Raw genomic sequence first — 26555 nt, 5'->3', positions numbered from 1 at the left:
TATAAGCCCACCAATTCCAATGGCTATCTTAACTTAACCTCTTCCCACCCTGTCTCTTGTAAAAATACCATTCCTTTTTCTCCATTCCTTAGTCTTCACCGTATCTGTTCCCAGGATGAGGCTTTCCATTCCACAACAGAGAAGTCCTCCTCCTTCAAAGAGCAGGGTTTCCCGTCCTCCAGAATTGATGCTGCCAGATATCCACACTCACACCATCTTCAACACCCCTCACCCCACCGTCTTAACAGGGATAGAGTTCCTCTTGTCCTCACCTACCACTCTATGAGCCTCTGCATCCAACACACCATTCCCCACAACTTACGCCATTTTCAACTGACCCTACCATCAAACACATCTTTACCTCACCCCACTCTGCATTTTCCACCCGGATAGCTCCCTTTGTGATTTGCTTGCCTAGTTGCCACTCCCCACTAATCTCCCTCCTGGCATTTATCCCTGAAACGGTACACCTGCCCATTCGGTCCACAGTGTCCTCTTCTGCACGATGAGGCCACTCTCAGGCTAGAAGAGCAACACATCATATTCTGTCTAGATCGCCTCCAACCTAGTGGCATGAATATCAATCTCTCCAGCTTCTGGTTATTTTCCCCTCCCTCTTCTTCATTTCCCCACTCTGACCTCTTAACACTTCTCACCTGTCCATCACCTCCCTCTGGGGCCCCTCTTCCTTCCTTTTCTCCCATCATCCACTCTCCTCTCCCCCATCCACCAGGCTTCAACTAACTCCTTCTAGCTTATCCTTCTTCTCCTCTGTCCACCTTCTTATTCTGGTATCTTCCCCCTTCCTTTCCAGTCTCGATGAAGGGTCTCGGACAATGCTCCCTCGAAAACACATCTTTTGCTATTGGTGCACAAAGGAATTTAAACTGCACCCTCTACCTCGTTAGCATGTTAAGTATATTTCATGATCATACACAATCACATTTCCTTTTCCGGTTTCTGTCGCAGATGATGTTAACAACATGGAGATTGCAATGATTTGTCTGCAGATTTTAGAACTAGTTTATTTATACTGATTTCATTGAAGAAATTATTCAGTATGCACAAGTTGTTGTCACTGGACAAAAAAATTGCAAAGCACAAGATTTTTGTGCACACTGTTTATTACAAATTAGGTCGAACATTTGTCTCATCCTGAAACGTCGACTGTTTATTCATTTCCATAGATGCTGCCTAACCTGCTGAGTTCCTCCTGCATTTTGTGTGTGTTCCAGGTGTGGTACAACCAGAGTTTTATAGAGCTGCAACATTACCTTACAACTTTTGAATTCAATCCTCCAACACTACAAAAACCTTAACCATGTAATCAACTTGTGCGGCAACTTTGAGGGATCTCTGAACCTAGCTATCAAGATCCCTCTGTTCCCCCACACTGCTAAGAATCATGCCATTAGCCCTGTACTCTGCCTTCAAATTCAACCATCCAGAGTGGATTACTTCACACTTTCCTGATTGAACTCCATCCACTATTTCTCAGCCCAGCTCTGCATCATATCTATGTCTTGTTATAACCCTTGAAAGCCTTCTATACTATCCACAACACCACCAACCTTCATGACATTTGCAAACATACTAACCTATCGTTCCATTTCATCATCCAAGTCTTTACAAAAATCACAAAAGCAAGAGCCCCTGTGGAACAGCACTGGTCAACTACCTCCAGGCAGAATATGTTCCATCTGCTACTACCATCTTCCTATTGTGGGCAATCCATTCAGCCATGTTTCCCTGGATCCAATCCCTCTCGACTTTCTGAATGAGTCCACCATGGAACCTTTTGAACACCTTACTAAATTCCATATACTCCACATCCACTGCTGAATCTTCAGCAACTGGTTTTGTCACTTCCTCAAAATATTCAATCAGGCTCGTGAGGCATGTCATGCCCCTAACAAAGTTGTGCTGACTATCCCTAATCAGACTATGGTTCTCCAAATGCCAGTAAATCCTGTCTGTACGAATCCTCTCCAGTAGTTTGCCCACCACTGATGGTCTATAATCTCCAGGGTTATCTCTGTTACCTTTCTTGAACAAAAAATTGGTGGGGTATAAACTAATCATAAAGCCTCAAGAAGCTACAAATAAAATTTAAACCGAGATTCTCAAAAATGCAAATGTATTTCAAACTGTTCACACTGAAAATCCTGGTGCTCTAATTATGAGCAGAAATCTATGAAGATTGCTAAGAAAAGCCCTTTCAAATGCTAATACTTTTAAACCAAAGAGGGAAAACTATCATGTTAGAAACAGACAGGACTGGATGATCTTGAATTAGGAAATAAAATCAGAGCCAGAATTGTAATCTGCATGGCTGACCCAAACACAGTTAAGTGTTCTTTTTGTATATAGTCTCTATTTTTGAATATAAAGTAATATGCTGAAAACATCAGAGGTTGCAACATTCTATTTCCAAATGCAAAATCTCCTTAATCAAAGTATGAGATGCTTTCATTTTACACAACTTATTGTATCATGATTAGCCCATAAACAGTACTTGTAACAAAGAAAGCTAAAAGTATGGACATAGTGTTCTTTAAGTAGAAGGAGGAAGTCAATCTGCAAAGGAATTTGGAAAGGAATTTCCAGAATAAGGAAAACAGCAAATTACTTGAATGCTAGAAATCTGAAAGAAAAGAAGAATACACTGAGTAAGTTAATCAGCATCTGTCAAAAAAGAAACAGAGATAAGGCAACATGACAATGGGAAGAATGAAAAATTATAAATAAATTTTTAAATGCAGAGAAAGAGGAAAAGGCAAAGAACAATAGGGAAAGTTAATGATGGGGTAGGGCACAAGTTAAGTTTTTGTTAACCCAGTGGCCCTACCCTATCAGAAAAAAAATTTCATTAAGGCATAATTTCATTCAATAATTAACTTGAATATTCCTCCTTACCAGTTTCTCAGTCTCATCTTGGTGCTTTATTAACTTCCACAACAGCTGGATGATGCTAAGGACCTGCAGTTTAAGCTGCATGGCTTCCAGTTCAAGTAGACTACCTGGTGAAGGGCCAGCAAGTTGAGCAGGAGAAGCTTCCACCCAACATTCCAATAGAAGTGGTACTAGGATTTGAATGAAGCTTTTCAGATTCTCCACTGAAGACAAACCTTCGTCAGCATCATGGGAAGGTCTAGTGTAATGGGGGGGAAAAAAAAGAATGGATGCTCATCCTCAGCAGAATATAAAAACATTGTCCGAGGCCAATTGATAACTTATTGCCACTCCCACTATTCAGTACAATCATGACAGATTTTCTTTAACCACTGTGCTACTTTCATGCACTAATTCACGATGTCCCTTCTTTTCCTACATATCAAGAAAATTATTGATCACAGTTTTGAATCCAAAGATCTGGCTTTTCTGGTCCATGTGGGTATCAACTATGTTGGAAGAACAAGTAAGGAGGTTATGCTGAGGGTATTTGAGCAGCTAGGAACTAAATTAAAATGCAGGACCAAAAAGGTAATAATCTCTGGTTTATTAACTGAGTCACGTGGAAATTGACACAGGGTAAATAAGACCAGAGTTGCTCAAAGCTGGGTGTGGGAGAAGTGGGTTTGAATTTGAAACACAGAAACATAGAAAACCTACAGCACAATACAGGCCCTTCGGCCCACAAAGCTGTGCCGAACATGTCCTTACGTTAGGAATTACCCAGGGTTATCCATAGCCCTCTATTTTTCGAAGTTCCATGTACCTATCCAGGAGTTTCTTAAAAAAACAATTGTTTCTGCCTCCACCACTGCTGCCAACAGCCCATTCCAGGCACTCACCACACTCTGTGTAAAAAAACTTACCCCTGATATCTCCTCTGTACCTACTTACAAGCACCTTAAAATCGTGCCCTCTTGTGCTAGCCATTTCAGCCCTGGGAAAAAGCCTCTATCCACACAATCAATGCCTCTCATCATCTTATACACTTCTATCAGGTCACCTCTCATCCTCCGTCACTCCAAGGAGAAAAGGCCGAGTTCACTTAACCTATTCTCATAAGGCATGCTCCCCAATCCAGGCAACAACCTTGTAAATCTCCTCTGCACCCTTTCTATGGTTTCCACATCCTTCCTACAGTGAGGCCAGCAGAATTCCCACGATTGATTAAGGCCAATGCACCGTATGCTTTCTTAACCACAAAGTCAACTGTGCAGCAACTTTGAGTGTCCTATTTATTCAGACCCCAAGATCCCCCTGATCCTCCACACTGTCAAGAGTCTTACCATTAATACTATATGCTACCATCATATATGACCTACCAAAATGAACCATCTCACACTTATCTGGGTTGAACTCCATCTGCCCAGTTTTGCATCTATCAATGTCCCGCTCTAACCTCTGACAGCCCTCTACACTATCCACAACACCTCCAACCTTTGTGTCATCAGCAAACTTACTAACCCATCCCTCCACTTCCTTATCCAGATCATTTATAAAAATCACAAAGAGCAAGGGTCCCAGAACAGATCCATGAGGCACTCCACTGGTCACCAACCTCCATGCAGAGTATGACCCGTCTACAATCACTCTTTGCCTTCTGCGGGCAAGCCAGTTCTGGATCCACAAAGCAATGTCTGTTTGGATCCCATGCCTCCTTACTTTCTCACTAAACCTTGCATGGGGTACCTCATCAAATGCCTTGCTGAAATCCATATACACTACATCTACTGCTCTTCCTTCATCAATGTGTTTAGTCACATCCTCAAAATATTCAATCAGGCTTGTAAGGCACGACCTGCCCTTTACAAAGCCATGCTGACTACTCCTAATCATATTATACCTCTCCAAATATTCATAAATCTTGCCTCTCAGGATGTCCTCCATCAACTTACCAAGCACTTAAGTAAGACTCACTGGTTTATAATTTCCTGGCCTATCTCTACCCCCTTTCTTGAATAATGGAACAACATCCACAACCCTCCAATCCTCTGGAACCTCTCCTGTCCCCATTGATGATGCAAAGATCATCACTAGAGGCTCAGTAATCTCCTCCCTTGCCTCCCACAGTAGCCTGGGGTATGTCTCGTCCAGTCCTGGTGACTTATCCAACTTGATGCTTTCCAAACGCTCCTGCACATCCTCTTTCTTAATATCTACATGCTCAAGCTTTTCAGTCCACTGCAAGTCATCCCTACAATCGCCAAGATCCTTTTCCATAGTGTATACTGAAGCAAAGTACTCATTAAGTACCTCTGCTATGTCCTCCAGTTCCATACACACTTTTCCAATGTCACACTTGTTTGGTCCTATTCTCTCATGTCTTATTCTCTTGATCTTCACATATTTATAGAATGCCTTGGGTTTTTCCTTAATCCTGACCACCAAGGCCTTCTCATGAACCCTTCTGGCTCTCCTAATTTTTTTCTTAAGCTCCTTCCTGCTAGCCTTATAATCTTCTAGATATCTATCATTACCTAGCTTTTTGAACCTTTCGTAAGCTCTTCTTTTCTTCTTGACTAGATTTACAACAGCCTTTGTACACCATGGTTCCTGTACCCTTTCCCTGTCTCACTGGAGCGTACCTATGCAGAACTCCACGCAAATATCCCCTGAACATTTGCCACATTTCTTCTGTACACTTCCCTGAGAACATCTGTTCCCAATTTATGCTTCCAACTTCCTGCCTGATAGCCTCATATTACTCCAATTAAACGCTTTCCTAACTTGTCTGTTCCTATCCCTCTTCAATGCTATGGTAAAGGAGATAGGAGATAGCTGCCATCAGGAAGAAGATTTAGGAGCCTCAGGACTCATTACTCCTTAACCATATTCCCCCTTACTCCAATTAAACGCTTTCCTAACTTGTCTGTTCCTATCCCTCTTCAATGCTATGGTAAAGGAGAAAGGAGATAGCTGCCATCAGGAAGAAGATTTAGGAGCCTCAGGACTCATTACTCCTTAACCATATTTCCCCTTACTCCAATTAAATGCTTTCCTAACTTGTCTGTTCCTATCCCTCTTCAATGCTATGGTAAAGGAGATAGGAGATAGCTGCCATCAGGAAGAAGATTTAGGAGCCTCAGGACTCATTACTCCTTAACCATATTTCCCCTTACTCCAATTAAACGCTTTCCTAACTTGTCTGTTCCTATCCCTCTTCAATGCTATGATAAAGGAGATAGGAGATAGCTGCCATCAGGAAGAAGATAAAGGAGCCTCAGGACTCATTACTCCTTTACCATCAGGCTCTTGAAGCAGATAGCACTCACCCTATCTCTGAAATATTCCCACAACCTGTGGTCTTGCGTTCAAGGCCTCTTCATCTCCTATTCTCCAGATTTTTTTTTCTTTTGTATTTGCGGAGTTTGATGTCTTTTGTAGATTGGTTGTTTACCCGTCCTGTTGGGTGCAGTCTTTCATTGATTCTTTTGTGATTTACTGTGTTTGCCCACAAGAAAACAAATCTTGTACCTGCAACACTTCATTTTGCATTCTGCTTCTATTTTCCCTTGTACTACCACAACGTACTTTAATTGTCATTTCTACCTTTAAATTCTTTCATGTTCCAGTCATTGTTCCATAAAAACCTGTTAACTACCATATTCCTAATTAACTTGTTGTTCATGACACAATAATAGATCTAAAATAGCCTGCGCTGTCAACGTACTTAGATGAAAAAATCTGCAGATACTGGAAATCAAAGCAACACACACAAAATGCTGGAGGAACTCAGCAGGCCAGGCAGCATCTATTGAAAAGTCACACACCTAATGAGGTCCGGATGAAGGGTCTCAGACTGAAACATCAACTGTTTACTCTTCTCCATAGATGCTGCCTGGCCTGCTGAGTTCCTCCACCATTAAATGTGGGTTGCCACATACTTATTGGGTAAACTATCTTTATATGCACCATTAGTTTGCCCTCCACAATATTAGTGCTGATTTAGTTTATCTGTCTTCCACAGATTAAAATCCTCTGTGACTCAAGTCCATATATAATTTCTTGATTTATACTGCATCTTTACTGTTTGAGGGTTTATATGAAACACCCAATTATATTTTTATTTGCCCTTGCTAATGCTTAGTACCTCCAAAACTAATTATGCTTGATTTTCTGAGCAAAAGTTTTTTCCTCTTTACTGTTGTTATCCATTTCTTCAAAATCGGGTATCCCTGAACTATACAAGAAGCACGTTGAGCTCCAAACGAAATTTAACCTTCTGTCCCCTGAACTATACAAGAAGCTCGTTGAGCTCCAAACTAAATTTAACCTTCTGTCCACTCAACCTGTCGAACGCCAACTTCTCAAAAGCAAGAGCCGCTTTTACATTCATGGGGATAAGTCTGGTAAATTCCTAGCCAATCAGCTGAGGCGTTCCAAAGCCAAACAACATATTACAAAGATCCGGAAGGAGAACGGAGACTTTACATTGGATCATTTAGAAATTAATGACGCATTTAAAAATTTTTATTCTCGGCTTTATTCCTCTGAATCCCTGAATGACAATATCTCTGTGGATCAATTTTTACAGAATCTGAATATCCCCTCACTTTCATCTGATTTCAAAGCCAAACTCAATGCGCCTATATCACCAGAAGAAATATCTTTTGCAATTTCTGCACTGTCCTCAGGGAAATCTCCTGGACCTGATGGGTTCCCTGCGGAATTTTATAAATCATTCTCCTCACTTCTTTCTCCTCAGTTACTTTCAGTATTATCTGACTCGTTTAATTACGGCAAATTGCCACCCTCTTTCAATGAGGCATCTATTATTCTTCTTTTTAAAAAGGGCAAAGACCCAACAGAGTGTTCCTCGTACAGGCCGATCTCTCTGCTCAATGTTGATGTAAAGATCTTAGCTAAAGTGTTGGCTCATAGATTAGAAACCGTTATTCCCTCCATTATCTCTGATGACCAAACAGGCTTTATTAAAAACCGCCTCCCTTTTTTTAACATTCGGCGTCTATTTAATATTTTATACTCAGTTCCAACTGGGACTCCTGAATGTGTTATCTCCCTTGATGCGGAGAAAGCATTTGACCATATAGAGTGGAACTACCTTTTTGCAGTCTTAGAAAAATTTGACCTCGGCCAAAGTTTCATCTCTTGGATCCAATTGCTGTACCTGTGTCCTACTGCTTCTGTTCTAACTAATTTTCAGAAATCCCAAGTATTTAATCTCAAACGTGGCACCTGTCAGGGATGCCCCTTAAGTCCCTTTCTCTTTGATTTGGCTATAGAACCTCTGGCGATAGCATTTCGAAATTGTCCTGAATTGACTGGGATTTGGAGAGGGGGTGTTGAGCATAAAGTTTCTCTCTATACTGATGACTTATTACTCTTTCTCTCAAATCCGTCTACATCCTTACCTCTAATGTTTTCACTTCTTGACCAGTTTAGCCAGATCTCTGGCTATAAACTCAACTTACATAAGAGTGAACTTTTCCCAATTAATAAAGAAGCACAAGAACTAATATTTCGTGATCTCCCTTTTAAAGTAGTCCATAATCAATTTACTTATCTTGGAATTATAGTCACAAGGAAGTTTAAAGATCTCTTTCGTGAAAACTTTGTCAATCTTTCATATGCTATAAAACAGAGTCTGGTACAATGGTCACCTCTATCTATGTCCTTGGTAGGTCGTATTAATGTTGTTAAAATGTATGTTCTCCCCAAATTTTTATACTTACTTCAATCTATCCCAATTTTTATTCCTAAATCTTTTTTTGATTCTATTATTTTGTCATATCTGTGGCAGAATAAGCGCTCTAGAATTAAGAAAATCCACCTCCAAAAATCTAAAAAAGAGGGTGGCATGGCTTTACCTAACTTTCGCTTATATTACTGGGCAGCTAATATACGTTGTGCTGCCTTCTGTTCTTTCTTCCACGGCCAGCCCGAGTGCCCTAAATAGGTGGCAATGGAGTTGAGCTCCACTAAAGAATTATCTATATCTGCACTTCTTGGCTCTGCATTCCCTAGCAGCCTGCCCAGATCAATAGCTAATCCTCTGGTCAGACACACTTTGCGTATATGGGCTCAGTTCAGGAAATGCTATGGTTTCCAGGGGTTTTCCGTTTCTAGCCCTGTCGCACATAATCACCTTTTTTTACCTACTACGTACGATTCAGCATTCCATGTTTGGTACAGGAAGGGCATTAGACATTTTGAAGATCTCTTCATTAATAATCGCTTCGCTTCTTTTCAGCAGCTCTCCGTTAAGTTCAACCTGCCTAACGCTCACTTTTTCAGATATCTCCAAATCCGACACTTTACTGCTCCTTTAATTCCTAACTTTCCTGAAATGCCTGCGAAAAATGCTATGGACCTATTTCTTTCCATTAATCCACTAGGTAAAGGTTTAATTTCAATTATCCGAGATAAACTAGCAGCCTTACGACGGGCCCCTGTGGATAAAATTAAAATGGCCTGGGAGCAGGATTTAAATATCTCCTTATCCGAGGAGAGCTGGGACTCAGTTCTCAAATCGGTCAACTCAACGTCCCTTTGTGCTCGCCATTGCCTCTTACAGTTTAAGATTGTTCATAGAGCCCAGATGTCTAAATCTAAACTATCTCGATTCTACCCTGGCATTAGTCCGCTCTATGATAAATGCAAGAGGGGTGTGGCCTCTCTCATCCACATGTACTGGTTCTGTCCTAGCTTGGAGAAATTCTGGAAAGATGTCTTCACTACATTATCGGGTATTCTGAATCAGCACCTAGAACCTAACCCCTTAATTGCTCTGTTCGGTTTTTGGGGCGAGACAGATTTATGTCTGGGTCCGACCAAATGCCGAATACTATCCTTTGCCTCTCTCCTGGCGAGACGCTTGATCCTCCTCAGATGGAGAGATGTTGCCCCGCCCACACATGCGCAATGGCTTAACGACATTATGGCCTGCTTGGACCTCGAAAAAATTCATTATTCAGTTCTTAATTCGGATCTAAAGTTCCATAAGGTCTGGGGACCTTTTATCGAGTACTTTCATAATCTTCCTCTTGACTAGGGTTTTTTTCTTTCTTTTTTTTTCTCTTCTTTTCGGTCCCTTGCTTTCAGCTCCCTTTTTTTTCTGGTAGTAGGCATTATTATCCTCCGTTACTAAGTGTATTCACAGTCTGGGAGTTTGACTGTCCTGACTTATACTCTCTATATTGTGTGGTGGTTGGTCTGGAGTTGTTGTTTTTTTCTTGTGTTGTGGGGATTGGGGAGGACACTAAGCTCACTTGTCTTTAATTTAGGTGCTTTTTTGTTAAATTCTCTTCGTTTGTAGCATATTGTTATTGTATGCGTCATCTTGCACTGTATTAATGCTCCCCACTGGGATTTGGGGTTTTTAATTTTGTAAAATGTTTTGAAAAACTAATAAAAAAAAATTTTTTTAAAAATAATAAATCGGGTATAGCTACCTATTTCTCCATTTGGCCTTTTTCTTCGAAAAAGTAAGTATCTGGAAATACAAACATTTGTATTTCATTCTCAATCTTGATTACTTTCCAACTACACTGCTGTAATAGTTAGCAGGTTACACCCATTTATTTCACTTTGTTCAATTAATTTCCCTATTTTAATATAAATGCTTCAAGCATTCAGATAAAGTGTCTTTGTACTATTTTTCTACTATAAAAGAAGCAATTCTCTTGTGTTTTCCTTTCCTGACAGATTCAAGTTGTTGATAATCCAGCTTGCTCTTTTGTTCTATCTCTTTAACTTTATAAAAGATCAGTACATGACCACATCTTCCCCCTACACTATTGTTATTATATACAGACGTAGTTATTTAACTCAAAAGGACAATGATCCCAGCACAATTCAAGTGAAGCCCTTATTAATGGAACATTTCCCTCTTCCTTCAGTACTGACGTCATTGTCAATTAATTGAAACCCACGTCTCCTATGTTCCTTACTGTGCCAAGTTGCACATGGTTCAAACAGCAATCCAGGGATTATCACCTTTGTATGTCTTTTTAACTTGGATCCTAGCTGTTTAGTTTACTTTAATCTCCTTCTTTGTCCTTTCTAACTCATTATTTCCCACAATGGGATCTTTCTCTCCTCATTCCAAATTCCTCTACACACCCAAGATGTTCTTGCCACAGCTGTTCCAGTAAAGTTCACAAGAGTGGAACTCTGCCATAACCAAGGGACAACTTGTAGTGCGAAAGTTTAAAGAAAAGTTCACCAAAGCAAAATAAAAGTACATGTTAGAAATGTGGTTCCTTTTAATTAAATGGCAAATCAGCATTTCATGCATTGTGAAATGCCAATGCTCATTACAATACACTAAAGTGATACATAAGGAAATCATCTGCACCCTTTTTTGTACAACTGTAATTCAGAAAGACCAACATCAAAAATTGTTTAGATCCAAGGTAGTGAGGTCTCACTTCATCACAAATTAATAGACCACACAAAAATACCAGCTGCAATTGTGGTCAATTTGCCTTTCCTTCTTAAACTTCAAAATAGTTCAAATCTTTGAATAAGGGGTTGAAGTTATTTTAAATATTAAAGGAATAAACCTCATTTGGAACAATCCCACTTCCATTCTTTTATCATTTGTACTCTTCGATCTTCAGTACGATGACAAAGGGCTGTTCAATAGAAATCGTTGCTTTTCTTGGGGCTAAAATTAATCTATAATAAATGTCAATACTAAAAATGGACTGGAAATAAGAATTGTAAAATCCTTTTAACTGTGGACAATAACTACAAGAACTCTACTAGTTCTACTAAAAACCTTTAAACAACAAATTCAGGCATGAAATAAAGTAATAAATTAAGAAAATACAAGTGATAAAAATAACTGCACACACCTTTGGGATATCTGTAAAATAATTACAGTGTGGTGGGAGTTTAAGGTGATCTTGCTGTACCAGTTGGTACTATTTCTGGTTCAGAGTCACAAATTTATGAATAATTTGCTATACTAATACGTTAGTCTTCTCACAGCTAAACTACAGATCTTCTCTTTCTTATTACTAAGCTCTCCAGTGAGGAAAATATTGATTGTGCAATTGCTGAATTGATATTACAAATAATTCCAACCTCCCACTTGGAGTGCTAGCTAATGCTGCAGCTGAAATGATACAACTTATGGTCATGATGAAGATCTACAAATGGAACAAATGAACACATAAAGACTAACCAAACCACAATTTTTAAACTTAAGGCAGTGTTTTTTTCTACCAGTCATGTCAACATCAAATGTATTACACTGAAAATAAGAACTTTCAGGGAATGTAGAAGCTAACGTACAAAAGGGCTTTGCTCTTTAAAAGGTAATTTCAATTGTTTTCTTTCTGAAGAACATAATTTGTATGTCCAATATATAAACAATGGAATATAACTTGCAGGAAAGGTACCTTAGTCTGAAAGAAAAGGTCCCTCAAAATCTCTAGGACTAAAATTTTCTTGAGGTTATTTCTGGATATGACTGGAAAAACAAAATGTGACCATTTCCAAGCTGGTAGAAGATGAATTGTCCCAACTGTGAACGGCACCACTCATTCCACACATTACTTTCTTGCCATTAAATTACTTAATCACTAAGAACAATGCCACTGCACATATTTCTTTTAAGTGTTTTATTACTCTCTCTTTATGATTTTATTATTCTACTACCAGCCTATCCCCATCAGCCCAAATTTAGTTTGATTTGTCCTTGCATTTTCTTGCACAAATCCTTCAGTTCTTTTTTCACTGGTGAGGAAAGTATTCAGCAAAATGCACAAGATCTGAGAAGGAACATTATAACACAAATAATACAATATCAATGGCACGCTTAAATTCCAATTAATCTTGCTCCTTGTGAAACTGTCAGCAATTCCTAGCCAGTTAAAAGCTGATTATGTTGCCAGAACAGAGGTAGGAGCCTGAAAATCACTAGGCGTTTGCTAAGACATTGATTTAGTATCTGTAATAAAGGGCATGCAAAATGAAGAAATATGCTCTGTGGATGTAAAAAGGGTGGTATTTAAATACTAAATGAAATTTAAAAACTGCAACACGCAGAAAAAGCTGGATGAACTCAGCAAGTCAGGCAGCATCTATGAAACTGACTAACAGTCAATGTTTCAGGCCAAGACGCTTCATCAGGACCGGAAAGGAAGGGGGAAGATGCTAGAATCAAAAACTAAGAATTGCAATTTAGATTTTCTTAATTGATAAAGATAATATCTTCAACATAAAGTACTCCAGCTACATAATAAGAAATAACAAGACTTTCACCAAACCCTAACAAACTCAGCCAGTAACTGTTAAATTCAAAGTCAGATTCCAGTTCTGCAAGGCAGTTTTTAAAACATGCCAGTGAAATCTTTCTGTTCATCAAGATGGGACATTTACACACCTTACTCTCTGATGCCCTTAAATAAGACTTCCTTAATGGAACTGAGTTGTATTTCAAGCTATTAGGAATTTTAACTTCCTCCTAAGATCACAATTTTCTCACACTTGTCAAGGAGCTGGTCGGAAAGGAGAGTGAAGAAATTACATTTCATCCCAACTCTTAACAATTATTATGAAATATAGATAAATATTTTAAGATCTACTAATGAGATAAAGTAAATTTCACAGAATGCAGATAAGTCTAGATACAATTTAGATTGATTTATGGAGTACTAGCATCCAAACACATTCAGAGGATGACAATATTCTTTAATCAGGCAAGTTGTAGATGTACTAGTATATAAGACTACAAAGTAAATTTAAATTTTAAAAAAACTGATATTTGTAAGCATTCCTTTCATGCCTTTTAAATTAAAATGCATTTGTGTAACACTTCTTAATAAGAGGGAGGGAGGGGAAGAGATATTCAAAATTAATATCTTGAACCAAGAACCGAAAAGCAGTAAGCATGCCCAGATGTCTCACCTTAGTCGAAATGGAATCACCGTCGTAGGCTGGGATCCAGAGTGTTCATACAATTGTATACGTTGCTGTCCAGCTGCATAGTTCTCCCAATTGACTTGCAATGTGGTCACATGCTCAGACCCAGTCCTGATGTCACTCTCAAAAGTAGCTTCACTTTCCACTGACTGGTTTGAACCCTCAACAACTGCTTCCATAAATTTTCTCAACCTGCTCAGTACATTAAGCCTCCAAAGCTGAGAAGTAATCCGGCGGTTAGGGTTGACAGACAACATCCAAGAATGCGTTTTCCCCCCAGATTTCAATTCCTTTGACAATCTCTGATGTGAAATGAGTTCCAAAAAATTCTTCAGTAGAGTGCTGCAACAGTCTGTAAGAAGCTCGGGATAATGTTCTAATAAAATATCTAATATCTTCAAGGCATCTTCCTGTATCCCTTCAAGAATGTGAGTCATTGCACTGGAGAGGTGTGCACTAACCAAAGGGAAAAAAGGAGCCATCTGGTCACCGGAAATTTTCGGAGCAAGAAAATGTAAAAGCTGGGTAGCCGCTGATCTAACTGCAGAGTCTTTGTCTGTGAATAAGGCTGCTAAATCACTGAGAATGTTCGAGAGATAAGATGCAATCATTGAGGGATGCTGGGACACAAGATCTTTGAGGCCAATAAGGGCACTCTGTTTAATTCCGGAATTATAATGGTGTAACTGTGTCAACAGATCCTATTGAGAAAGAAAAGTTAGGTTATTGTTAGTATACTTATATCACAGTAAATTAAAACTTCACTCAAATGCTTCTTAACCTCTCTGAGGAAAATGAAACTTCGTGACAAGAGGCTCTATATTGCAATATAGAGTAGAATACACATTTCTAATCTTCAGATTTCTAAATGCCTTTGCTGCAATATTGACTTGTGTAGACAACTAGGACACAACCTCCATGGTTGATCCTGATCAATGGAAAGCCTGAGATTGTTAACTATTAACTCTGCATTCTGTTTAAATACTCAGAAGTTATTTTTTTATCATTAATTTTTATTGCAACACCAACAAATTACATTCAATACAACCAGTCACCGATTACATTTTGACTGTTTAACCCAGCCACCCCCCAACCCTCATCCCCAACCAACCAACTAAATAGTAATGCATACATAGTAGTACATACATACATTCCTATTTTAACAGAAGATCTTTTAAGTAAGATAACAAATTTGTCCACATTAAGATTGTGTTTGGTCGTGCATCATTTACTCTTGCTGATGATAATTCCAGGTAAGAAATGTCCAAAAAGCTCCAAAGCCAGTGAGTACATGAAATATCATGAGGAGGTTTCCAATGCTGGACTACAATCTTCTTAGCTGCAGTCAGGCCTACCAGCCAGATTTTGCATGTTTTTTCCGTATGGGAAAGGTGGGAGTCATCATTTAGAAGATGTACAGCAGGGTCCATTAACCCCGTTAGTACTGTAAGAGTACTGATAACCTTCCCCCACAAACCAAAAACCCCTGGACATTCCCATACAACATGTATAAAAGAGCAGTGGGGGGCAAAATGAGCAATATGGGTCAGGAACCAGTCCCATTTGATGTCTAATTCTCAGTGTTAGATATGCTCTATGACAAAATTTCAAGTGTATATACCAATGATTTGGATTTTTCAAAGCATTTTTCGATGCATTATCCTAAATCGCATCCCAGTCTAAGTCTTGTCCCAATTCAGATATGCCCCTATCCCAGGCTTTCATTCCTGATGTGGGCATATATTTCCTGGAGTTTAATTTATCATACATATATCACACTATCTGTCTTGCAGCACTCTGTATACAACTTAAAATGGGATGGACCTTTAAATCTGACAACATTGGCAATAATGCCAATATCCTGCTGGAGGCGCAAGTGGAATCGTTGAGCTGATAAAATTAATGCGGGTTAAGATGTTCATTTTAATGACTGATATACGGGCCTCAAAAGATATTTTTAATATATTCAATATTTATAAAATGTTACATTTTAAAAACAAGCCTACAACCACAATTCTCTTCAGCTTTGCAATGCAACAACACTCAAAAAGAGCACAGGTGCAATAGTAATCCATGAAGTCTACCTTGACTGCTTTGTTGATAATATCTGATGCAAATGCGTGCTCTTCTTTTAAATCAATCTTTGATCCAAACCATGGACAAAAGTTTCAGGTGGCATCACAAGAAACTTTTGGTTAGAGTTCATTACTAAGGTTAAGATTTCAGGGTACTTGGTGGCACTAGGTAAAATAGGCCAAAGTTATCATTGTTTCCTTGAAGAGAAATCTTTTTTGACAAATCTGTTGGAATTCTTTGAGGAAATAATATGTAGGATAGACAAAGGAGAGTCAGTGAACTCCCAGAAACTTTTGATTTAGAAGGCACATCAGTGTGATGTATCTCGTCTGCTGCACTCAGTTTCTGTGGCCAACCAGTAGGTTTCTGGTCCTCAACCTTGCCCATTTCTTTGTGCTTCTCCAGAAGAGCTTGGACAGCACATCTTGAAACTCCAGTCTGCTGCGAATTTCTGCTTGGGAGAGACCTAGCTGATGCAGGATGAGCACCTTGTGACTTGTTGCTATGCTCACCCTTGCCATGGGGTAAGAATTGATGATTTGAAGGTTAAACTGTCATATCTACCACACCCTTACCTTTTATTTTGGTTGTCCTTCACCCAGTTTGATTCCTTCTGCACCTGCTGTGTTTCAGTTAATCAGTTTAATTCAGTCAATTCATTATATCATTGATCATTAGCATCCTGTTTGTTATCTTTGTTTAATCATGCACTGGGCTATATACCTACAAAGTGATCAAGTTTTTATTTGAAAAGTGGTCTACTAATATGTTACTTTCTTCAACAAAACACAAAAAACACTCTAATTTCATTTAATTTTTTAGAAAATGAATTTTGGAAATTTAAAATATGCTCTTTTGTACTGACACAGTGATGCAGAAGCCAAAAAAACAAACATCTAAAACAAAATTTATATTATAAAAAATCTAGGGTGCCTAAAACTTTTGCACAGTACTGAATTTTAGCCCATCTGAACAATGGGGGATTAATAATGGGCATGAGTGTAGTTTAAGGAAAATAAATGGTGATTTGGAAATGCTCTGAGACCTGACATAGATCTGATGAGCTGAATGACATACTTCTAATTTGTAAAGAAAAAAATTATTAATTAATTATCTCTGGAAGCTATATAAGTAGCTCCTACCTTCCTTCAAACAATTTTGGCTTATCTTTTTCAAATCCACTGAATTTCTATGATCATTAATCAGAAAAATTGAATTCATATATTTACCATGACAATTAAGAATGTACTAATATAATTAGTATTAATCAAGGAAACAAATAGAGCACAACAGCTGACCAGGTATTCCCAGGTGGGTGACAGAGAGATGCACATTATCAAGCATCAGTTAAGAACTGGATTTAAACACAAGTACATGCTCAATACAAGGCATTTGTCTGACAGCACACACTCCTTCTTGGCAACACATAAGTGATCAAGACAAGACAAATTGCCTTCAAAAAAGAAAGAAAAACCATTAATAAAGGAATAAATACAGAAAGTTACTCTACTTTAGGCTGTTAAACACAGCAAACTAAAAGAGAACAATGTATACCTTTATGTTAAGATTGCGGTAATTTGTTGGCAATGATGAAACACTCTTCAATTGTTCTGGAACATGGATGGCACGTGACTTGAAGCTGGTGTCAGTTGCGTTATCTGCTTTTGGTTTTCTTTTGCCAACTTTTAACTTAACCTTTTGAAAGTCATCTTGACGCTTTCGTTTCTTAGTCATCTTGCTTCTATCCTGCATTAAAGAGCGTGTATTTTTAACAACTCAAAATAAACACCAGATATAGAATATAATTCAGGGGTTTTTTTAAAAATCAATTATAAGGTAGCCAGAGTCACTTTGAGACACATGCATACATTTTTATGGCCACTTTTAAAGAAAGTACTAAAAGTTTTAATATACACACATGGAGCAAAGAACATCAAGATTACTTAAAAAAGAAACACAATCAATTGAAAATAAAAGAGAATCAGAATTGGCAAACAGATACATGGCACTAAAACATCTGCTGAGCCCGATTATATGTTATGGTGCTTGTACATTTATCTAATAGCGTATTTCATGTTGAGTTTGAGAAGGACAAACCAGGAAACAGCAAGTTCTGGATACGGATAATGCTAACTTCCAGGCATGAATACAGAGTCAGCCTACCATAAAGTGAGTAAATTCATTTTACATTAAATCAAAAAGTAGCAGACTTGAATACAGTTGTTATTACAATACAAACCTGTTTCTACCACAATGGAAAGAGCTCCAGCTTCAGGGAAAAAAAAGAAAGCTCACTGATAGCCAAAGCAGCAATGGACTACGTAAAACTTAGGTACTTACAGAAGGCCAAATACCCAAGTGTATATCATAGCACATGAAAGAAACAGACAACAGAAAAAAGTTAACAGGAAATACGTAAAAAAACAATTTTTAACGACGTTAATAGAAACTGGTAAGAACCAATAAAAGCCCCTTTAAAATGGATTATTATAAATGAAAATAAGGATGTAAACTTTAGTCACTATTTACAACAGGAAAAAATGAATATCATCTGAAGAAAACTAGTTGTATCAGTGATGGAGGAAAGAGATGCCAAGCAAGGATCAAAGAAAATAATGACATGAAAGATTATCAAGTGTCCAGGATGATAAGGATTGCATATAGAAAGATGTAAATGAAAGGAAGCAAGAAACTGATCATCATTGCTATAATTTTTCAAAGCAGTCCCTCCAGGAAGCACTACATATGACTGGGAAATGTCACAACATGGAGCCATTTAAGAGTAGTATGAAAAACACAAATTTACAGAGTAGATCCCATTTAGAATCTCTAGTCTAGCAATATGTACTAAATACTAGGCATCTTTAAATGTTTGATCCATTAATAGAGCAGTACAGCACAGTACAGGCCCTTCGACCCATGATGTTGTACCAACCTTTTAGCCTTCTCCAAGGCCAATCTAACCTTTCCCTCCCACACAGCTCTCCATTTTTTTAATTCACGTACCTAACTAGAGTCCCTTAAATATCTCTAATGTATCTACCTCTACCACCACCCAGGTTAGCACGTACCACAGACCTACCACTCTCTTAGTAAAAAACATACCTGACATCCCCCTATATTTTCCTCCAATCATCTTAAAAATTATGCCCTCTTATATTAGGTATTATCCATTAGTAAAAATTGCTGGTTTTCCAATAACTATAAGTAGATAGATTAAGTAGAACTAGCAAGAATATGGAAAAGAAACGTCTTACTTGACAAACCTGTATGAATCTTTAATCTTTTGAAGTGGTAGCCAAAGAGCACACTACGATGATAGATATTCCAGTAAGTTCTGTTCAATTATTTATTTCTTGACTCCAGGCGTTGTAAATCTGAAATAAAGATAGAAAATACTGGAAATACAGTCACGCAAAATCCTTATCAGCCTAGGACAACTCTGCCTATCTCTTCATGGATTGTTTAACTAAAGTTGGTCATGGGATTAAATACAATGTAATAACCTTGTTTGAAAACTGGACATGTGAAAAGAGACATGGATTATAATAATGAACAAGTATTCAAAATGATATTACGATAACAATGAATGAACAATAATAACAATGACTCTGAATATCCAACAAGCATTCAGTTTAGGGCAATAAGATACAGTGGTACTAGAAAGTTTGTGAATCCTGCAGAATTTTCTCTATTTCTGCATAAATATGACCTAAAATGTGATCTGATCTTTACACAAGTACTAAAAGTAGATAAATGAAATAACACAAAAAACACTGTACTTGTTCATTTATTTATTGAGAAAAATGATCCAATATTACATGTCACAAACGAGAGAAACTGCAGATGCAGGAAATCCAAGCAACACCCACAAAATGCTGGAGGAACTCAGCAGGCCAGGCAGCATCTATGGAAAAAACAGTCAACGTTTCAGGCTGAGACCCTGCCCAAAGCGTCCATCTACTTTTTTCCATAGTTGCTGCCTGGCCTGCTGAGTTCCTCCAACATTTTGTCTGTGTTGCCAATATTACATGTATTTGTCGGGAAAAGAATGTGAACCTTTGCTTTCAGTAACTGGTGCGACCCCCTTGAAGAGCAATAACTTCAACCTTCTGGTAAATGTTGATCAGTCCTGCACATCTGAAGATGTGCAGGACTGATCAACTGCTTCAGAAAACTGCTTCAACTCTGGGATGTTGATGGGGTTCCCTGTATGAACTGCTTGCTTCAGGACTTTTGACTCGGCCATGAGTTTTCTTCTTTCAAAACCATTCTGCTGTTGATTTTCTCTTGTATTTCTGATTATTGTCTTGTTGCATAATCTAACTTCTATTAAGCTTCAGGTGACAACTACTACCTTGATATTCTCCTGTAAAATGTCTTGATAGAACTTTGAATTCAATGTTCCCTCCACGATTACAAGCTGTTCAGGTCCTGAAATAGCAAAGCAGCCCCAATCCATGATGCTCCTTCCAACATGCTTCACAGCTGGGATGAGGTGTTGGTGTGCAGTTCCCTTTTTCCTCCAAACATAGCATTGTACATTTCTGCCAAAAAGTTCAACATTGTCCCAGGACCGTCGTAGAATATCCAGGTGTCTTTCGCAAACTTGAGACATGCAGCAGTGGTTTCCTCTGTCATGTCTTTCCATGAACACTGTTCTTGTTCAGTAGTTTTCTTACAGTAGACACATGAACAGAGACTTTAGCACGTTCTGGAGATTTCTGCAGGTCTTTTGCTGTTACCCTTGGGTTCTTTTTCACCTCCTTCAGCGTTGCATGTTGTGCTCCTAGGGAGAGTGGCAACAGTACTCAGTTTTCTCTATTTGTACACAATTTCTCTTACTGTGGACTGATGAACACTCAGGTCTTCAGAAATGCTTTTGTAGTCTTTTCCAGCTTCATGCATCTGTACAATTCTTCTAAGGTCTTCTGAATGTTGTTTTGATCAAGGCATGGTGCACATGAAGATCTTTCTTAAGAAGAGCAGCCTCTGGAAACTATGCTGAGATTTATGAAAATGTTGGCTAGCACTAGAAACTTTGGCAATGAGGAAAGATAGGCTCAACTAAGGCTGTTTTTTTTGTTACAGAAGTGGGGGTGGGAGGAGGGGAAGAAGTAACTGAGGTGCACGAGGGCAACAGTATAGTATTACATTAGTTGCCTTTAAAGCAGACATGGATTTAAAATAATCAGAGGGATATTACTAACCCAGAGGACAGTAGTAGTCTGGAAATCATCAGTGAGGAAAGTGGCCAAAAGATTCAGCAGGTTAAGGATCAGTTACTTAGTGTGAATTATTAAACTGTTGGTGATCAAACATAACAGGACAGTATGCAGTAATGCAGGAACATTAATGTACAGAAGGATCTTTTAGGAGCAAATATAGCTCCCTGAAAGTGGCAACATAAGTATACCGAGTGATAAAGGCATATTGCACATTTGCCTTTGTCATCTGGGCATTTAGTATAGAAGTCAGGAAGTCATGCTGCTTCTCTGTTAAACTTTGGCTATGCCCCATTTGGAGTTTTGCATTCTTTCAAAAAAATGCAGAAGAGATCCACCAGAATGTTGCCTGTATTCCAGAGTATTAGTAATAAGAAGTGGTTGGACAGTCTCTGGACTTTCAGAGGTTGAGGGGAGATCCGATAGAGTACAGGTGTCCCCCGCTTTACAAATATTCACTTTACGTCACTTCGCTTTTACAAAAGACCTATATTAGTAACCTGTTTTCACAGGATTTTCGCTTTTACAAAAATTTTTCCCATATAAATTAATGGTTCTTCGCTTTACGCCATTTTGGCTTAAGAAAGGTTTCATAGGAACACTACCTTTGTGGGGAGGTGGGGAACACCTGTATATAAAATTATGAAAGGCATAGATAGGGTGAAAATAGATAGAATGAAAATGTCAAATACTAGAGGGATATCTTTGAAGTAAGAAGGGGAAAGTTTATAAGATTTATGAATTAATGGGTTTTTCTTTTACATAGAGAGTAATAGGTACCTGGAACACATTGCCAGGGAGATGATGGAAGCACACACAACATTCAAGAGGCACTTACTCAGCAAGGTTGTTACAGACAGGGGTGGTAATGGGATCAAGCTCCCACTACCTATTAAATGCCCCCAATGTCATATATCTCAAACAGCTTCTGATAACCAAGTCCAGCTCAGGGCCTTCACGTGTGGCTTAGCTACTAAGCCCACCGGAACCGTTTCTACTGACAGAAGGGGGAAAAATAGGTTACTGACGTCTTACAACTAGTCGCTTCGGACAGATGGGGCTTGTCAGCTGTGGCTGGCAGCTCATCTAGAAGGAAAACTCTGATCTTAAACCACTGCTGCCTTACAGCTAAACCACACATGGGAAAGGCCTTGGCAGTAAACCCCAAGGGAAAAGTCCAGAGCTGCAGTCCCTATGGCAGTCTTACATTGAGTTCAATGCTGATTGGCAACTCCTGCGATGCTGCTGTTGCAAAATATTTTGGGCTCTGACAATCCTCTGGGTTCGTCAGCTGCATGGAGAGACGGAGGGCAGCAGCTTCTCTCCATATCGTACTGCCCAGGCTTGCATATCTAGACAGCTAGGATGACTAATGGAGGTCACATGAACAGGCAGGGAATGGAAGGATACAGACACCGTGTAGGCAGATGGGATCAGTCTTCTTGGTTGGTACAGGCACCCTGCACTGAAGGGCCTATTCCTGTACTATTTGCGTTAGAGGTGGGAATACATGCACTACATCAGATGCACTCTTCTGATGCTGCCTTGCCTACTGTGTATTTGTAACACTTTAATTTCATATTTCTAGAACCTGTTCTTTCATCCTTAACGCCACCACCCCCTCCCCAACTACTCTCCTGGCTTCGCCTCTCACCTTTAAGTTCACACTCCTTCCCCCTCCCCCCATTTTCTGATTCTGGATTCTTCCACCTTCATTTCCAATCCCAATTGAAGGGCTCAGCCCAAAACATCTACTCTTTATCCTTCCCCATAGATGCTGCCCAACCTGCTGGGTTTCTCCAGCATTTTTGTTCTGTACAAGATTATCTACTTTGTTGTACATACATATTAAACAGCAATACATTAGGTAATGTTGATGTTCTTGGGTGCTGCAAATTGCTGAAAAACAAAATGCAAGGCAGCAGATAATTAGGAGGCAAGTGCTAAACTAGTCTTTATTACAAGAGAATTTGAATACAGGAGAAATGAAGTTTTATTAACCAGACAACTAGAGTATTCTGTATCACTATGTCTCATCAAAAAGTGCAATTAGAATAAGAATGCAGTAAAGATTAAGATTTATTCCAATGAAGATGGGTATGCCATATAAGAATTTGAGTGGACTGTGAGTTTTTTTCTCTGGAATTTAGAAGACAGAAGCTCTCATGGAAATTTGCAAATTTTTTCAAGGGCTTGACAGGCTACGCGTGGAAGGTTGAATCTTCTTACTATACCTGACTGAAGAGTCTAGGGGGAATGATTTCAGACTAAGTAATAGGTCATTTAGGACATTTTCTTGTCCAGATGATAGTGGAGATGCAGACATTGGGGTCATTCAAACAGACATCAATATACAGTATTGTGCAAAAGTCTTAAGCACCCCTAGACTAAGACTTTATATAGATGCCCAAGACTTTTACACAGTACTGTATTTCCAGACATTAAGTAATCAAAATAAATAGGTATAATGTCAGAAAATGTGCTTAAGTGGACAACCAGCCACCATCTAATAAATAAATGCTGGGCAACATATCTCTGATTTCCCTTCGTATTTTCTTGCGTACTGTCCCCTTTATCCTGGAGTGACTCATGACTCCACCTCCCATCACCCAGCCCCACAACCCCAGACTTACTTTTCCATCCCTCAAACTGGCCTTGCACCCACAGTAAATCTTCCCTCGCATGCGTCCCGCTCTTCAAGTCACTCTTCTATCCTACACGCTTTCTGTTCAAACAACAAACCAGCCACTCACAGCTACTACTTTCTCTCCTCAGCCTAGCACATCTCAGTAATCCTCGGGAGGAACAAATGTCCACATGTCCTCACAAGGGGTCGGCATTCAAACTCCTGACCACTCTCTCTCTCTCTTGCCCTTCTCCGCACCACTTCCATCTCCTACCCCCTCCTCTCACGCAGACACCAGGTTTTCTCCTGCTGCAGCAAGGCCCCGAATACCGCCCTCCCCCGAGCCCCATCTCACCTGCGACGCCGCCACTTGCAGCCGCAGAGCACCACGCAGGCCTGTCCCGGCCCGGGCCTCAGTACGCTGTAGCTGACCACTGCTCTCCCGTCCCCCTAATTCAGCCGCTGCGTTTTGTTGTTTGTGTGTGTGTGTGTCTTTTAAAGAACTTTTTTCTGATCAACTTGTTTCATTATTCACCTTCGCCTTTGTTGATCACAAAATTTATTTTATCCATGCAACCGAAGTAACCGGGGTCTTTCAACAAGGGTTTCTGGGAATTGAAGTCCTCCGTACATGCCGGTTAACTGTTCAGGTTATAACGTCAGAATTAAACAGCATGGAAACAGACTTCTCGGCCCTGTCCTCCCTGCTAGACCTAGTTGTCCGCGATCAGTCCATGAAACTCCAAGACCTTCCTCTTCATGTACCTATCCAATTGCCCCTTAAAGTTTACAGTCGTACGTGACTCAACCTCTGGCAGTTAATTTCAGTTACATTTCAGGTATCTTAAATCCCTCCTCACTTATCTGGTATCTGGACTCCCTAGCCCTAGGAAAAAGACTATGATGGTCTACTTTAGCATGATTTTACGAACTTATATGAGGTCATTTCCATTCTCCTATGCTTCAAGGATTAAATACCTAGTGTGGCCTACACTTCCCTCTCACTCAGACCCTACAGTTCAAGCAGCATCCTCGTAATTTTTTTCTGCACCCTCTCCAACTTGACAATGTCTTCCCTACAAAAGAGTGACCAAAGCGGCACACAAGTGCAAAGACATATATGACTGCAGCATAAGGTCGAACTCCTAAATGATGGCCACCGTGCCTTGTTCATCACCCTGCCTGCTTCAGACATCCCACCCTGCAAAAACTCATTTCAGAGAGGAAGCACCATCAATTTGCAGGAGGGGTGGGATGTCTGCAACAGAGTAGCTCCTTAGCAGCTAGCCAGCTAGTTTAAATAATGTTAGCTATGTGAATGAATGAATGACACCTGTTAAACTCACCTCAACATGTCTTTTACATTTTAACCCACCATGGGCAATAGAAAAGTCACCGTTGCAGACAGTGCAGCGAGCAACATTGTCATTATTTTTGACTCCTATTAGGCAGGGGTACACTTTAGTCTGGGGTGAAGTACATTTTATATTTTTGTGGAACACTCTGCCATGGTGTGCTCTCTCTCTCTTTCTCCTGCTTGCTCGTTTTATCTCAAAATTCGATTTCCAGGATATTGTATATAATTTGTGGGTGTCAGGGAGGCGCTATCAATATGCGGGAGACTCCCGGAATTTCCGGGAGAGGTGGGAATTAATGGGAGGGACCTTTCAAAATCTAAAAGGTATCACTGTGGCGACCCACTTCCTAGCGCACTCGAACCGGCTCACAAATAGCCAGCACATCGGCACAAAGGCCAGTCCCAAAAAGGCGCCAATTCTGCTTCACCAGCAAAGGGAAAAGCCCGCGCAGGACAGGACTGTGAATACGTGCCCCCTACAGCATCCGCGCCTGGGGAGGGCAGGATCAGGAAGGCTTTAAAGCGAGGCCGCGAAGTTCGAATAAAATCTTTTTGTAACTGCATTTCACCGACTCTGTGTCGTTATTTCAGCGCTGCGTGTAGCACACCGCTACAATTGGTGACCCCGATGGCCCAAACGATATTTGGACCGGAGATGAACGATGCCACATCTGTTCATGCAGTTTCGTTAAAACTGCCAAGCTTCTGGACGCTGCGACCTCACCTATGGTTCCAGCAAGCAGAAGCCCAATTCCACGTTCGGCAGATAACCTCGGAGGACACACGTTACTACTATGTGGTGAGCTCCCTCGACCAGGACACAGCGGCCCAGTTTGAGGAGTTCATACAGTCTCCCCCAGCGGACGGCAAATACACGGAATTCAAAGCCCTGCTCATAAGGACTTTTGGACTCTCACGGTGCGAGCGAACTGCCCGCTTACTGCACCTGGATGGTTTGGGAGACAGACCTCCATCGGCTTTAATGAATGAGATGTTGTCTCTGACCGGAAGACACAAACCCTGCCTCATGTTTGAGCAGGCATTCCTGGAGCAGCTGCCCGAGGACATACGCCTGCTGCTGTCCGACGCAGATTTCAGTGACCCCCGGAAGCTGGCAGCCCGGGCGGACTTGCTGTGGAATGCCAAGAAGGAGAGTGGGGCGTTCATCGCACAGATCACCAGGCCACGCTCCCAGCAGCAAACCAGACCAGGCCCGGCCACGGAGCCCGCTAACCCCAGAGGCAGGGGTGAGGAGACCAATGAACAATGGTGCTTCTACCACCAGCGGTGGGGCGCAGAAGCCGGCTGCTGTCGCCCGCCCTGCAAATTCCCAGGAAACACCAGGGCCAGCTGCCGCTGATGGCCAGCCTCCTGTATGTGTGGGACAAGAGGTCAGGACGCCATTTTTTGGTCGACACCGGTGCCG

General features: G+C 40.1%; 1 protein-coding gene across 4 annotated transcripts in view; it reads right to left on the bottom strand.

Annotated features, from left to right (window-relative positions):
• Window positions 1-24279, bottom strand: part of tex10 (testis expressed 10) — a 75694-nt gene extending 51415 nt beyond the window's left edge. For 3 of the 4 annotated variants that reach the window (XM_073054274.1, XM_073054271.1, XM_073054273.1), the window contains exons 1-5: window positions 24128-24279; window positions 19188-19298; window positions 17476-17667; window positions 13831-14546; window positions 2917-3151 (exon numbers count right to left, since the gene is read on the bottom strand). In XM_073054274.1, the coding sequence (XP_072910375.1) occupies window positions 2917-3151; window positions 13831-14546; window positions 17476-17655 (1131 nt within the window). In that variant the 5' untranslated portion in view covers window positions 17656-17667; window positions 19188-19298; window positions 24128-24279. Of the gene's footprint in view, window positions 1-2916; window positions 3152-13830; window positions 14547-17475; window positions 17668-19178; window positions 19299-24127 lie in introns of all 4 variants that reach the window. The other variant, XM_073054272.1, reaches the window with a different exon arrangement.
• Window positions 24280-26555: the final 2276 nt, after the last annotated feature.

This window comes from Hemitrygon akajei, chromosome 8 (assembly GCF_048418815.1).
Source record: "Hemitrygon akajei chromosome 8, sHemAka1.3, whole genome shotgun sequence".
NCBI classification, from domain to species: Eukaryota; Metazoa; Chordata; class Chondrichthyes; order Myliobatiformes; family Dasyatidae; genus Hemitrygon; species Hemitrygon akajei.
The sequence above is the reverse complement of the archived record's forward strand: the minus strand, read 5'-3'. Positions and strand labels throughout refer to the sequence as shown.